This window comes from Heteronotia binoei, chromosome 17 (genome assembly GCF_032191835.1).
Source record: "Heteronotia binoei isolate CCM8104 ecotype False Entrance Well chromosome 17, APGP_CSIRO_Hbin_v1, whole genome shotgun sequence".
NCBI lineage: Eukaryota > Metazoa > Chordata > Lepidosauria > Squamata > Gekkonidae > Heteronotia > Heteronotia binoei.
This window is the reverse complement of record NC_083239.1, coordinates 16,977,749-16,991,673: the sequence shown is the minus strand read 5'-3', so window position 1 is coordinate 16,991,673 and position 13,925 is coordinate 16,977,749. Positions and strand designations below refer to the sequence as shown.

The window sequence follows — 13,925 nt, the reverse complement described above, 5'->3', positions numbered from 1 at the left end:
CTGCCTTTCATGTAAGACGCAGCCTGACACTTGGCCTCCCGCCCGGCTGTCAGACATCTTAGCTTTACTCTTGATCTCTGGCTCCGTTCTTCCTCTGAGGGGTGAAAAAAAAAATAAAATGAAATAAAATCATGCTGCCCAGTCTGTCTCTCATTCTGAAGCTGGCAGGAGCATCTGTCTTGACCATTCTTCTTGCTCTCCTTTTGCATTCTCATATTTTATTTTTCCTGGGGGATTTTTCTTGCTTTCTTTTCTTCATTTGTCTCAAAACCATTCTAGAGAACACTAGACTGCGCTTTCTGGATATTTTCTCTGCTTCACATTGGCTCCCCTCCGTTTATCTCATTTTGCAGTGTATTGGCTTCACATTCTTTTCTTTATCCCATGCAACTGGATCTACCACCAAAATTCTGCTGAAAATGAAATCTGCAGAAAAAACTAGTGGGTTCCTCAGGCAGAACATCTGAGAGGCATTTAGGGAAGCCCAAGGAGTTGGAGAAGTTTCAGAGACCCCAATTGTATTTTTTTTTGCAATTTTCCCTTTCAGTCTAGTAACATTCAGCACAAAATGCTGCATTGTAGTTGGGAAGGCACAGATAAAGTGAGGTGATTTCTGATTCAGTGTGTATGTTTTGGGGAGGACAGAACATAAATTCAAATAGTAACTAAAATAGATAAATGTGTGGGGTTATCCCCTATGAAAACTCTGATCTTATAAAAGAAAACAAATGAGCATTTCAGGCAGGCTCTGTACAGCCCTACTTGGAGATACACGGAAAACATTAGTACAGGTTGCTAGTAGAGCTGTGCCCTGAAGAGGTTGGCTTAGTTCTCACCACACATCATGTTGAGCACCTCACGTTACTCTGCCTGGACACTCATGACTTCATCAACAACTCTAGAAAGAGCTCCACAGCCTCATCACAAGACCACTATCACATAAGTAGTGGATGATACTGGAACTCTTGAGCATTTGTACATGAAACGAGGGAACCTTGAAACAGCAGATGGAGAGGGACTTGGAGATGTACTACAGTTGAATCAACGGAAGTCAGGAAATCCCCTTCATTGGACCACATCAGCAGAAAGCCTAATTGATTCTGAAGTTTCCTGGAGCAACAAACTCTCCATTCTGAATTTATGCTTCAGATCCAGGCTGGTTCTCCACTCTTTTGGGGAACAGTTAAGAATATGGATTTTGTGCAGTAGTACTTTGAGTGATGGCTCTAATGTTTGCTAGGCAACAAAAGGCTTTCAGGACTCAAAGGAGTATTTCAGCTGATTTTGCTTATGATGATTGTGGAGAACCATCGCTGGAAATGGAGCCCAGTTCTAAATAACCCTGAATTGAATCCTACCTCTAGTACTAATTGGTTGCAGGTCATGGATGTATGGTTACACAGTCTTCCTTCTACTGACATGGAAACATTTGGAGTTTATCTTATTTTCCATGAGGTCTGACAAGTAAGAATGGAGATGTAGACTTTCCTACAGGCTGGAGTGTAATGGTAGCTTCGCTGTCCGTTTTGACTTTGTGTGGTTTTGTAGGGATGAATCAGAAGACTTGTTTTCTAGCAAGCCTCTTGTCCAAGAAAGGCAGAGAAGGCTTCTGTATTTGGTTTCAGCTTCTTTGGTTTGTCAACCAGTTCCTTGCTATGGAAAGGAGTAGTGGTGGACAGTTGAGACTTGGCAGCTACAAACCAATGTTTTAAAATGAACGTTTCTGTGAACCAAACTGGCTCTTCCCTCTAAGGTTATTTGGAAGGAGAGACATGAGCAAAGAAAGAGGTAAGAGGTAAAGGCAGAGGTGAGAAACTTCTCTACTCCTGAACCTTGAGCACAGAAGCTGGTAGGACCACACTTTTAGTTAGGAGGCAGCACCAAAAATTTGCACTCCTTTCCTGAAGGGATGGCAACTTCACTTTGGCCTTCCTTCTGGAGGAAATGAAAACTAACCCATTCCATGCCTGCCGGTGCTCTTACATCCTGAACAAGAAGAGCACATCCTTTCATCTGAACTCAATCTACAGCCAAATGATTTCATGGAATGACCCCAGTTCTAATATTTATCAAAGGGATAGAAATGTCTGCTTATCTACACTTTCCACACTATTCATAATGTTATAGACCCCTATCATAATCTTTCCCTGAGTCACCTCTCGCCCCCTAAGCTACAAAGCCCCCAAACACTTTAGCTTTCCTTTGTTGGGATGGGATTCTAACCTCTTGATCATTTTAGCTGCCTCTGATTTTAGTAACTCACAAAGGTTAACTGGGAGCAACAGCTAATACTTTCAAAACTTATAACTCCTACGCTTCCAGTTCAGATGATTGGGACTCTAACCTTCTAAGTCCTCGCCCATCACTGCTATTCCATATACCTTTGCATCAAGAAGCTGAGCTGGAAGTCTGTTCTTTGTGCCGTGTGCAGAGAGAGAGAGAGAAGAGGAGAAAAGCGATGCCATCGAAGTCAAAATAGCACTGTCCCTTTCCCAAGATCCCTCACCTCCTGCCAGTGTGAAAGCTGGCACTTTAAGCACAGTTGCCCCCTGAACCAATTTAATGTGAAAAGCTGAGGCTGTTTGAAATTCACCTAGCATATTGTAGCTCCAGGCGTGAAAGCTGATTTCAGCCTCAAAGAGGATGATAATCTGTGTTTCAGCAGTGGGAAAGGGAACTGCTTTTGAATGTGTCTTGGTCTGTTTCTGGAGAAATGTTCCAAAAACCCTGCGATCAGGAAACAGCTGACACATTATTTGGGGGAACAGGAAGAGCCCCTAACTGGTACAAGAACTGTTGCCCTGACCCCACATAGCAAGGGCTGCAGAAAGCAGAGCTTGGTGGGGTCAGGGTGGGGTGGAGGGGTCACCTTGGAATTGACATGTGAGCTGCACAACTGACAAGCCCCCAACCAACAAGCTCTTTTTGCTGTTCCTGGCTTCCTCCAGTTCAGTTTTCTGCAGTATCTTGAAACTCAAGGCTCACCGGCTTCCTTTTCATGTGTGGGGAAGCTAATGAGCAGTGTGAAAGCCTCATTCTTTGCTCCCAGCAGAAGTGCTCCGCGAGAGCGACACAGGAATGATTAACTCCATAGGTGTGTTTAGGAGAAGAGACAGAAAGAAAACACACATGCTCACGCACACATGCACCCTACAGCCCACACAACGTCACTGACTGAATCAGGACACCCTTCGTTGAATGCAGCACAGCTGGAAAAAAAAGGAGCGTGGGGACAAATCTGGAAGCCGTCTTCATACAACTTAAAGGGATCCTCTATTTTTAATTGGCTGGATGTGAATAATTGATCTTTTCCCTTTTTTGTCTAATTACTTCACTGCTAAGTCTGGCAATGGGGGTCCAGGCCCAGTGCATTTGAACAGGCCAGGAAGGCAGCTGTCTAGGGCACCCCCCCTCCCTGCAGGTGGCCCAAGCAGCCTTCGTGGGAGGCTGAGCTGCCAGTACAGCTTCCCTGGCTTTGCCATGGGAGCTCGCAAATAAAAGCAGTTGGAAGTAAGAGGAGGCACAGTGGGAAGGAAGCTTGCTGCTCTTGGCTCTTCCCCTCCGCCTCTTCCTGACTTGGCTGTGTCTGTGGCCAGAGGAGCTTCTTCTCACCACTGCCACCAACACCAAAGCAGGGAGGCAGGCTGGCAGCAAGAGAGGAGCTGCAGGCAGCAGCCCCCCAGCCATTCCCAACAGGGGCAGAGGGACAGCATGGCATGGCAGCACTCCAGCACACCAACCGTGCTTGCTCTTGCCGCCTCCAGCCCCCCCCCCCGCTCAGGTGCACACTAGGGTGAGTATTAAAGCCCTGGCTTTGGACATAGGTGGGGGAAAGAAGGAAGAGCACAATGCAGGGTGGGGCGTCGGGGGCACCTTGCTTGGGTGGCAGGCACCCTAGCACCAATGCTGTCGAGTCTATGAAAAGAAATAATAATACGGTTATCGTACTGTGTTTTAATATCTTGGATTACAAACCTATGGTTTCCTGATGAAGACAACCTAAAATAACAATCCCTGAACCCACCCAAACCATGATCTGTTTCCATATGCATAGGGTTAAGTCGAGTCAATAATGCCTGGGAGGATTAGGGGTTCTACAGGGTTGGGTCCAGACTAAATCAATGATTTCAACCTGCTTCTCCCTGCTGCAGATCCCTCCCGTGTCATTCCTCAAGGTCTCCCGTCCCCCTGGAGAAAATTTTGTGGAAATCAGTAGGCAGCTGGGAGGGGGTGAGGCAGGAAAGCTCCATCCTGCTGCTTGAAAATTTCATTGTATCCATCCTATACTGATATGGAGATAATGCACAATAAGGTTCTGTGTGTACAGAGACCTGGACAAAAGAAACTGCCACTTCAGAAAACTTGCCACTAACCTGGTGATAGCCACAGTCCTAGATGACTTTAAAAGGGAGTTAGATTGATGGAAGCTACAGTGTTTGACTAGGCTGGCTCAATTAAACCTCTGAGATTAGAAGCAGTGTACTGAATACCAGTTGTGCATGGCAGGGGAAGAGGGGGAGCAGGGGAGAGCTACGGATGTCTGCTGGTAAACTTTCAGAAGCAGCTGGGTGTTCATTATGGGGTGAGAAGGATCCCTGGTCTAATTCAGAAGGGTTCTTCTTAAATTATGAGAAATGAACTCACCAAGTGGTGTTTGGTAAGTCTCACTGCCCTCCTCCCCTACTGCATCTCCAACAGGTAATGACACTGGCCTACTTAACAAGCTTGTTGGAGGCGGGATTTGAACAGGGTGGGATCTCAGAGCTCCCTCCTTCAGCATGTCTATTCTACTAGCTCTCAGCTGTAACTAACTGCATCAAAGGGAGGCATGATTCCAGAGCAGAGATCCTTGTTAATTTCCCCCTTTGAATGAACTAGCGTTGAGAGAGGAAGATAACGCAGAGAGCAATCCATTCCCTTTTCAAAACCTGACATCTGTGCTTTCCATAGAGAGGAGCGACAGGCACCCTGCCTCCTTCCCTTTGGAGAGAGCTGACCACAATGAAGAGGTCTTTAATCCCACTGCAGGATGGGGAGGCTGTACCTGGTTAACCCTCTGATGTTCTCAAGTGTTCCAAAGGTTGAAAGCCCTGGGGAGGCCGCAAGCAGCATGCCTTGCTCTGATCCTTGAAGGGGACAGCTGGGGAAGGGATTATTTAAATACAGAGCAGAGAGGGAAAAGGTGGCAGGATGGAAAGCATTACATATACCTTGTCCCCTTCCTCCATTGTACAGCTTCTATGCTGTGCATCTGCTTAGAAAATTATGCCCCCTCCCACATCTATTTCTCCACCCCATTGAAAATCTAATCTAGGCTTGATTTTCAGCTACCCTGCAAAATGTGTCCTACACAAGAGAACTGCTTTGAAAATGATCACTCATTTGCAAAAGTTCTGATCAGCTTATGGAGATGGGGTTGATTTTGGGGGGAGGCTATGGAGTCAGAGGAGAAATTTTAGTGGGTTTCCTTCAAAGGGTTTCTTTCCTTATTGCTGTCATTCATGAGGATTGGGGGCCGGCCATTGTTGTTGTAGCTGGTATATCCTACTAAGTCACACAACTCTTTCCCTGCTACCCAGCTGATCAGTTAGATCCTGGAAGAATATCTCTCCCACCCTCAACCCTGATGAATACCCTTCCTCTCTCCCCCCCCCCCTATTTTCCATCTCACTCCTGCTACTCTCTATCGTTTCTTCCCTGATATACTTGCTGTTAGTACAAAGTCTTCACCATCACTCAGACAGCATAAAATAGATGTTTGCTGTCCTGCTGTATTAAACGTGACTAGAGACCTGCAGTCAAAGGATGGATGGGAGAGAAATTGGATAGATGGATCCAGTACAAACACAACAAAGATATCTCCTGGAATGTAACACACACCTGTGTAATGGATTACGAATCCTGTGTTGCTGACAGAGGCATCGCTCCGGAAGGCCAGAAAGAGGCTGCTACTGCTGCTCTCAATTCTCTCTGGCAGCTGCGTGTCGTAGAAACTCCCTATGAGGGGGCTGAGTGAATCTGGCCCATCGTAGATGTGTAAAAAATCATACCCTGGCTCCAAATTGAAGCTGAGGGAAGAAAGAATGGGGAGGGAGAAAACATACATTAGATTTACTTCTTGTAATACAGTATTAGTTGCCCTTCTACTGAAGTTCAACACTCCAGAAAAGGGACTATAGAAGCACAACTATGGCGTTAAAAAGGATAGCTCAAAACACTGAAAAGAATATTCAGACAGTAGATATGTTGATTCAAATTTTAAGTACGATATTAGGAAGAAAACATACAGATTATCTTGTAGTTAGGAATAACTGTAAGGAAGGGGAAAGAACATTTTCCATCTGCTTTTGTAAGGAATGAGGTGGGTGCCAACATAAAAGTGTATTTATTTACCTTGTTTATATGCCAATGGGGACCTAAAATAGCTTCCAACATTCTCCATTTTATCCTCATAGTAACCATGTGAGGTAGGCCCAAGGTCACCCAACAAATCTCCATAACAAAATGGGGATTCGAACCTGGGTCTCCCAGATCCGAGTCCGACTCTCTAACCATTATGCCATACTGACTCTTATCAAAACTGGCCCTCCTACATGCTCACCACCAGTCTCACCTGTATAAACTGGGACAGGGAATAGGGAGCCCCCTGGAATTCTTTGCCACAGGAGGTGGTGGCAGCTACAAGCATAGACAGCTTCAAGAGGAGGTTGGATCAACATATGGAGCAGAGGTCCATCAATGGCTATAAGTCACAAGGTATAGATGGAACTCTCTGTCTGGGGCACATGATGCTCTTTATTCTTGGTGCTTGGGGGGGCAGTAGTGGGAGAGCTTCTAGTGTCCTTGCCCCCTGCTGGACCTCCTGATGGCACCCGGTTTTTTTGGTCACTGTGAGACACAGAGTGTTGGACTGGATGGGCCATTGGCCTGATCCAACGTGGCTTCTCTTAGGTTCTTAAGGTAGCAGCAGCAGATGCTTCATGACTGGGGATAGGGTTGCCAAGTCCCCCCGGGACACCATCAGGGGATGGAGGGGAGGGCTGCCAAATCCAGATTGGGAAATTCCTGGAGATTTGGTAGTGGAGCCTGGGGAGGACAGGAACCTCAGTGGGGTACAATGCCATGGAGTCCACCCTCCAAAGCCTCCATGTTCTCCAGGGGAAGTGATCTGTATAGTCTGGAGATTAGCTGTAATTCTGAGGTATCCCCAGATCCTGGAGGCTGGCTCCCTAGATTGTGGGGGGTGGGGGGGTACTACGACTTTGGTTTCTGGTACTAGCTAACATTTGACATTAAATACACCAAAGAAAGCAAAAGCTGTCTGCATCCCACTTTTGTTGGCACGGGATTGTATGGGTACAAATCTTTTATGGCAAGTAGGCATGCCTGATATGAACATCCTACATGCAAGTATCTTTGACAGTCAGGGCCAAACTAGATGTGACGGACTCCATGGGTACAACCTGTGAACACTGCCACATTTTCAAGGCATTCAAAAATGCCTCAGAGGAATTACAGGTTGCTAATTCCCTGTAAAGAAGGTGAGGTAATTCAGAATCTCCAATTCTAGGGGGACATTTGGGTACAAAGAATTTTTCAAGCATCCTTAGGATTTTGCCCAGTTCTGGCATGAGGTTTGTATATGGGAATTTCCCTCAGAAACAATGGAAGAACCAAAGTGACTTCTGAAGAGAGAACCACAATCTACTAATATTCCTGACTCATGATTCAGCTCAAGGCTTTCTTTGTAGAAAAAGCTCAGCAGGAACTCATTTGCATGTTAGGCCACACCCTCTGGCATCACCGGAAGTGACATTCAATAGGTTACTTTCTGCATATTGACACAGAACAGTACAATATCATCAGCTGCATTTCATGGACACAGCCCAATGAGAGACTTTGTTTCACCCCACCCCCAACACAGCTGGAGAGACAGAGAGCCATGTGCAGCAGAGCAGGCAGTGGAAGGCCCAGCTTCTACCAGGAAGGAGGTGCTTGTGAGAGGCTCTGTGGCTCACGCTCCCTTTGCAAGTCCATTGGAAGCTGGAGGCAGCAGAGAGGATGGAGCGCACGAGAAGGGAGTGCATGTCTGCCTAGTGCCTTCCCTCTGCCGGAGACCTTTTTTGAGACAGAGCCCTGGCCAAGCCAGCTAGAACTGTGTTCTTGTGTGTTCCTGCTCAAAAAAAGCTCCAATTCATCTTTCCTACAAGCACATCTCAGTAGAAATGAAATAGGAACACTTACGTGTGGAACACCAAAGCAATGACATAATCGGGAGACACAGTCAGCTTCCAGTCACACTCCTTTCCTGGGGGATAGGGTTCTGGGTAATTTGGTGACAAGATCACCCCTGAAGGCCCTGTCAGGATCCCCCCACAAGGAGCTAAAAGAAAACAAAATCAGAAAAGGAAATGCATGTGGCTGATCTTTCAGGCTCTCTTGTCAGGTACTTCTCCAAGGGATATGATGAATTAAAGAGAATTTAAAACAGATGAAACCAAAATCATACATCTTGTTCTGTCCATAAAATGTCAAGTGCAGGCTTCAAAGCTGGGCCAGGAAGGGAGAAGGGATTATAAAGGCGAAGAGATGGGTTCCTCAGAAACACCTCCTGTAACTACCATGCTAATTACAAAGCAGGCAAAAACGTTCTGGATATAAAAATCAAGTGAAGACTGAAGGGTTAACCACCACCCCCCTTCCCTGCATACCCCCCCAAGGCAAATGGAGGCTAGATGTGCCTGCAGTTGGAACAACATGTGAGATCTCTGTGTCCTCTAACTTGAGCATTATCTAGTGGCCTTAAGGCAAGTGGCCTGCACCAGGGCCACAATAGATGGGAGGTTGGCTGAAAAATCTGTAAATAGATTTCCCAAGTATTTTTAACTGATAAGTAACAGCTGTCCTTGAGCTGGGGGCCAAGTTAAGGGGAAAGGGGTTTAACTCCCTCCCCCTGCACTGTTTGCCCAAACTCAAATGATCTTCCAGAGATGCCTCCTTGGGGAAAACAAACTGGTTACCAGTCTCCATCTCTCCTCCCCCCCCCACAAGGCTTGAAAACCAGCCTTGGTGGGGGAGGGGGGACACTTCTCTCTTTAAAAGGACTTGTGCTCACATTAGAAAATGCAAAATTTGGAACACATTTCTGCCAACCAAGCTAATGTCTGGCTCTGCCCTAACAGAACAGCTATAAACTTTGTCCATTACGGTGACATGCCAAACTGTCGCCTGTCACTCAAAAAACAAATCAAAGGCTGCATGCACACCCCAGCCGCCATTCTGATAGTTTCCAAGGGTACAGTAAATCTTGACACTGTCATTAAAAGGAGAGAAGTAAAAAGGGTTGAAGAGGAGGGGGGCAAGCAGAAGCCCTCCCTGACTTACCTTTAAATCAGTTTTAGAAAGAAAAGAAATTAATTAATTTCCCTTGCTTGGGATAACATTTTATAAATACAAATGAAGTACAAGGAGAGGACGCAGACAGCTAACATTTAATTAGCCCATTAATTTAACATTTATTGCTTCGGTGTGCTTGAAATTACAATTTTTATATGCTGTTCACACACACACACACACACACACACTTGTGTGTGCGTGTCTCTGTGTGTAACTGGTTCTTCTACTTATTATTTATTTAGAATATTTCTGTCCAGCCCCTCCAAAATCTTTTGTCAAGGCGGCAAAAAACCCTATAAAACAGTAAGTATAAAATTTAACAATAAGGTTAATTCAAACCATTTTACAATGCTTCAGAAAACTCAGCATTAAACTATCTCTGTGATAAAAATAATAATTGATAAAATCAGCTGCATAAAAATAAATCACAACAGAGGGCAGGCTGTATAAAGTATCTGAGTATTGTAGCATCATTAGAATAACAAAGGTAGAAAACGTTTATAGCTGAAACCCTGGGTGAAAAACGGTTTTCACCTGATGCTTACAAGTCCCTAAAGAAGCTCACAGAAATCTTAAAGGGAGGATGTTCTACAGCTTGAGTGAGTCACCACAGAGAAAGCCCTGTCCATGATCATTCATCATTGTGGAGATATGACCATTGTTCTCCACCCTGGACAGCAATCTAGTCACTGTATTTTAGATCAATTTTTCAGTTTTCAGAGGCCTCTGACACACACTGCAGTACTTTAACCATAGTCAAGACACACTTGGCAGTTGCTGGAGTAGCAGCCAAAGCTCATAAATGATGTTATGTGCCAGGAGGAGATCTAAGCCTTTAATTGTAGACCAGGTTTCAGAAGCACAAAACTGCCTTATCGGGGGTGGGGCAGGGAGTGCATCTTCCTCGAGGACAAGATGACTCCTCAGTTCCTTGAGTGGCTTTATTGTTTATCAACAGAACCACAGTCTTGTCAGGACTGAGCTTCCGTTTATTGGCCCTCGTCCACTCCATCACATTCTCCAACCACACATTCTCCAACCATTTCCAGGACCTCTGCAGACACATCCGATTCAGATGCTAAGCAGAATTAGAGCAGGGTGTCCTGTGCAAGGTGGTGGCATCTCACTGAAGTCCTGGTCGATCTATCCCAGTTGCAGGACCGGATCTACATTTTTTTGAAGGGGGGCAAAATTAAAAAATGGTGCCCCTTTTGGGCCATTCTATCTTATGGTCCCATATAATGGACTCCATACCCCATTGGCGCCTGGGGCAAGCAAACCCCTCTGCCCACCCCCTAGATCCAGCCCTGTCTGTCAAGCATGGCTAATTCTGATCAATAACTGATGGGTTTCTGGCCTGACATAAGCAGGCCTGGGTAAGATCATACAGAACTGAATGCTGCTAGTTTATTATCCTGTTATCCTTTCCTGGCCCCTCTTTGTTTTATGACTGTTAATTACATGGACCAAAGCCAAGGCTTGAGTCAAAGTAGCGGTCTATCAATAAAAGTAGTCTTTGTAGCAACTTCGACTCGTCATTGAATCTGCCTGCTTGACATTTTGAGAAGAATCCTTTTTGAAGCTTAACCACCCTGGCTACTTTGTAACTGAATGGCTGAAAAGATTCCAGGAGGTGGTGAGCTTCCCGATCTTGAAGACGGGGCGCCCGTACCGTGGCATGTACTGGACGCCCGGAGAGCAGCAGGCTCGCCTCCCCAGATCTAGCAGCTCCTGGTTACACCCCGGCAGTGGCAACCGCGGACCTCCACCACCACGATGGACGAGGCACCAGTGTGGAGAGAAGCCATCCTAACCCGACACATGAGCCGGGTAAAGATGGCCAATGCAGGGGCCGGCAACCTGGGACTGATGGAGCCAGAGGAGATTGATTCCATCGTGGTCATTCCTCTTCCAGACGGGGATCCCGATCTGGGGGAGAGGGATCCAGAGGCCCCGGCCCCGAAGGAGGAGGAAGATGAGATGGCCCACGAGTTCCATGCGATGGTCTGCAACGAGGTGGAGGCCGTGTCCAAGGGATTGAGGAACGAGATGCAGGTGATGACCACTCAGATGGCAAAGGAAACACCAGAGAGATCACCCGATCCCTGGGACTGCTCGAGCCCCGGAGAGTTCAGCCACCCCCTCCGGCCTGGCAGCCCGCAGCCCCTGTGGCACCAACGGCCCCACCAACGGCGGGGCCGGCACCTAGGCCAGCTGCGCCTCCGGCACCAAGGGACAGCAGCCGTGGGCGAGAGCTGGACGCCACGTTTGACGTGGACCCGGAGGAAGTGGAATACTTCACAATCCAGGCTAAAAGCTACATGAACTACTGGGGGAACAGTTTCCCCGACAAATTTAGCCAAGTGGACTATTTGGGATCAAAACTAAAGGGGGCTGCCAAGAGATGGTACGTGAGCTTGTACGAAGCCATGAGCCCAGAACTGGACTATGTCGCTACGTTCCTCCAGGCTCTGATGGCCCAGTATGAAGACCCCCTCCAAGGGACCCGGGCACTAGCAGCATTGCGCAACATGCAGCAGGGACTGAAGTGCACCCAAGCCAGGCACCCCCGTGCTGAAGAAAACACCGGGCCGCCCTAAGGAAGTGGCGAAAGGCAGCACGGCCACCACCGGGGAACCGGAGGATGACGCCTTCCTAGCGGATGAGCTGAGCAAGCTAGTCTGGATGGAGGAGCCGTCGGGAAACGAGGATGACCTGCTCTAAAGGGTGCCAACCAGCAGGTCGCGGAGGAACCAGCACCGCTCAGGGTGAGAGTAACTGGGTCGTTATATTTTGTACCGGTGAAACTGTTGAACCCTAGACTCAAACGATTTATGCAGGTGCGAGCCCTGATTGATTCAGAATGCAATCGGGACTTAATCACCCCTAAGTTGGTGGATGCCTTGGGGCTGACCACCACAGCCCTACCCTTTCCCATACAATTCTAGCAGATGGATGGGACAGTGATGCAGGGAGAGCCCTGCGTGCTAGAGACTCAGTTGGTACCCGTAGGGATGGAAGGGCATTGGGACCAAGAGTCATTTGTAATCGCTCCTTCCTGCTCTTATGATGTAGTCCTGGGAGTGGGGTGGTTAACGAAACATGAACCCAGCATCCGATGGGGGGATCAATCCATAAAATTTGTGGACCCACTGTGTGAGAACCACCACTGGAGTTTGGACTGGGGTCCACAGCCCCCTCCCTCGAAGGAGAAAGTCTGTTTGACAATGGAGGAGGTCCCAGCCATTCCTAAAGCATATCGGGACTTAATGGGGATGTTTAGTGAGCAGGGAGCAGACGAACTTCCCCCTCACAGGAGCACTGACTGCTCTATCAAACTAATACCTGGGCAGTCACTGCCTAAAGCTAAGCTGTACTCTATGGGGTGGGCCGAAAGGCCAAAAAAGTGGAGCTACGCAAATTCCTAGACCAGAACTTGAAACGGGGTTTCATCAGACTGGCAACGGCCTCCCACGCCGCCCCAGTGTTGTTTAGGAAAAAGAAGGATGGCTCGCTTAGTCTTTGTACGGACTTTCGCGGGATTAACGGGATTTCCACCTTCCATCCCCCTCATCAAAGACTTGTTGAGCACGGTGTCCGAGAGGAAGATTTTCACCAAACTGGACTTGAGGGATGCGTACTTTAGAGTGCGCATAAAGGAGGGGGAATGAATGGAATACGGCCTTTAATACTCCCATGGGACAATCTGAGTATTTGGTGATGCCGTTTGGACTACAGGGCGCACCAGGGGTGTTCATGAACTTTATCAATGATGTGTTGCGGAAATTTTTGTACAAGGGGGTGGTGTTGTACCTGGATGACATCATTATTTATTCACAGGATGAAAAGTCTCATGTAAAATTGGTGAGGGAGGTGTTGAGCACCCTGTTGGAGCACAAGTTATACGCTAAACTGTCCAAGTGTGAGTTCCATAAGGCCGAGCTAGATTACCTGGGGTTTCGGGTGTCCGCACAAGGGCTGGCTATGGACCCGGCCAAAGTACAGGCCGTATTGGATTCCCCCCCCCCACCCCGAAGACACGTAGACAGTTACAATCTTTCCTCGATTCGCAAATTTCTACAGAAACTTCATAGTGGGTTTCGCCCAGATTATGCTTCCCCTCACAGAGTTGTTAAAAACGAAGGAGAAGGGGCCAGAGGCAAAGCGGCCGGGAGACCGCCTAAATTGGACACCGAAATGCCAGGAGGCGTTTGACAAACTCAAATGGCTGTTTACTAGCGAGCCGGTCCTAAGCCACCCCAATGAGTTGCAGCCCTTCATTGTGCAATGCGACGCCTCCGACGTGGCCGTAGGAGCAATTCTCATGCAGAAAGACGAGGAAGGAAGGCTGAGACCTTGCACATATATTTCCAAAAAGTTCTCAGCCGAACAAAGGAACTGGTCGGTGTGGGATAAAGAGGTGTTTGCGGTAACTTATGCTTTGAAAACCTGGCGGTTGTGGTTGGAGGGGGCCAAAATCCCTTTTGAGATATGGACGGACCACAAGAACCTCAAGGCCCTCACGGGCT

At 47.5% G+C, this 13,925-nt stretch overlaps 1 protein-coding gene across 2 annotated transcripts in view; it reads right to left on the bottom strand.

Moving 5' to 3' along the window:
* CSMD2 (CUB and Sushi multiple domains 2) overlaps positions 1-13,925 on the bottom strand; it is an 831,733-nt gene that overhangs the window by 167,078 nt on the left and 650,730 nt on the right. For both annotated transcript variants that reach the window (XM_060257873.1, XM_060257874.1), the window contains 2 exons: positions 8,245-8,383; positions 5,881-6,068 (listed from right to left, as the gene is read on the bottom strand). In XM_060257873.1, the coding sequence (XP_060113856.1) occupies positions 5,881-6,068; positions 8,245-8,383 (327 nt within the window). The remainder of the gene's footprint in view (positions 1-5,880; positions 6,069-8,244; positions 8,384-13,925) is intronic.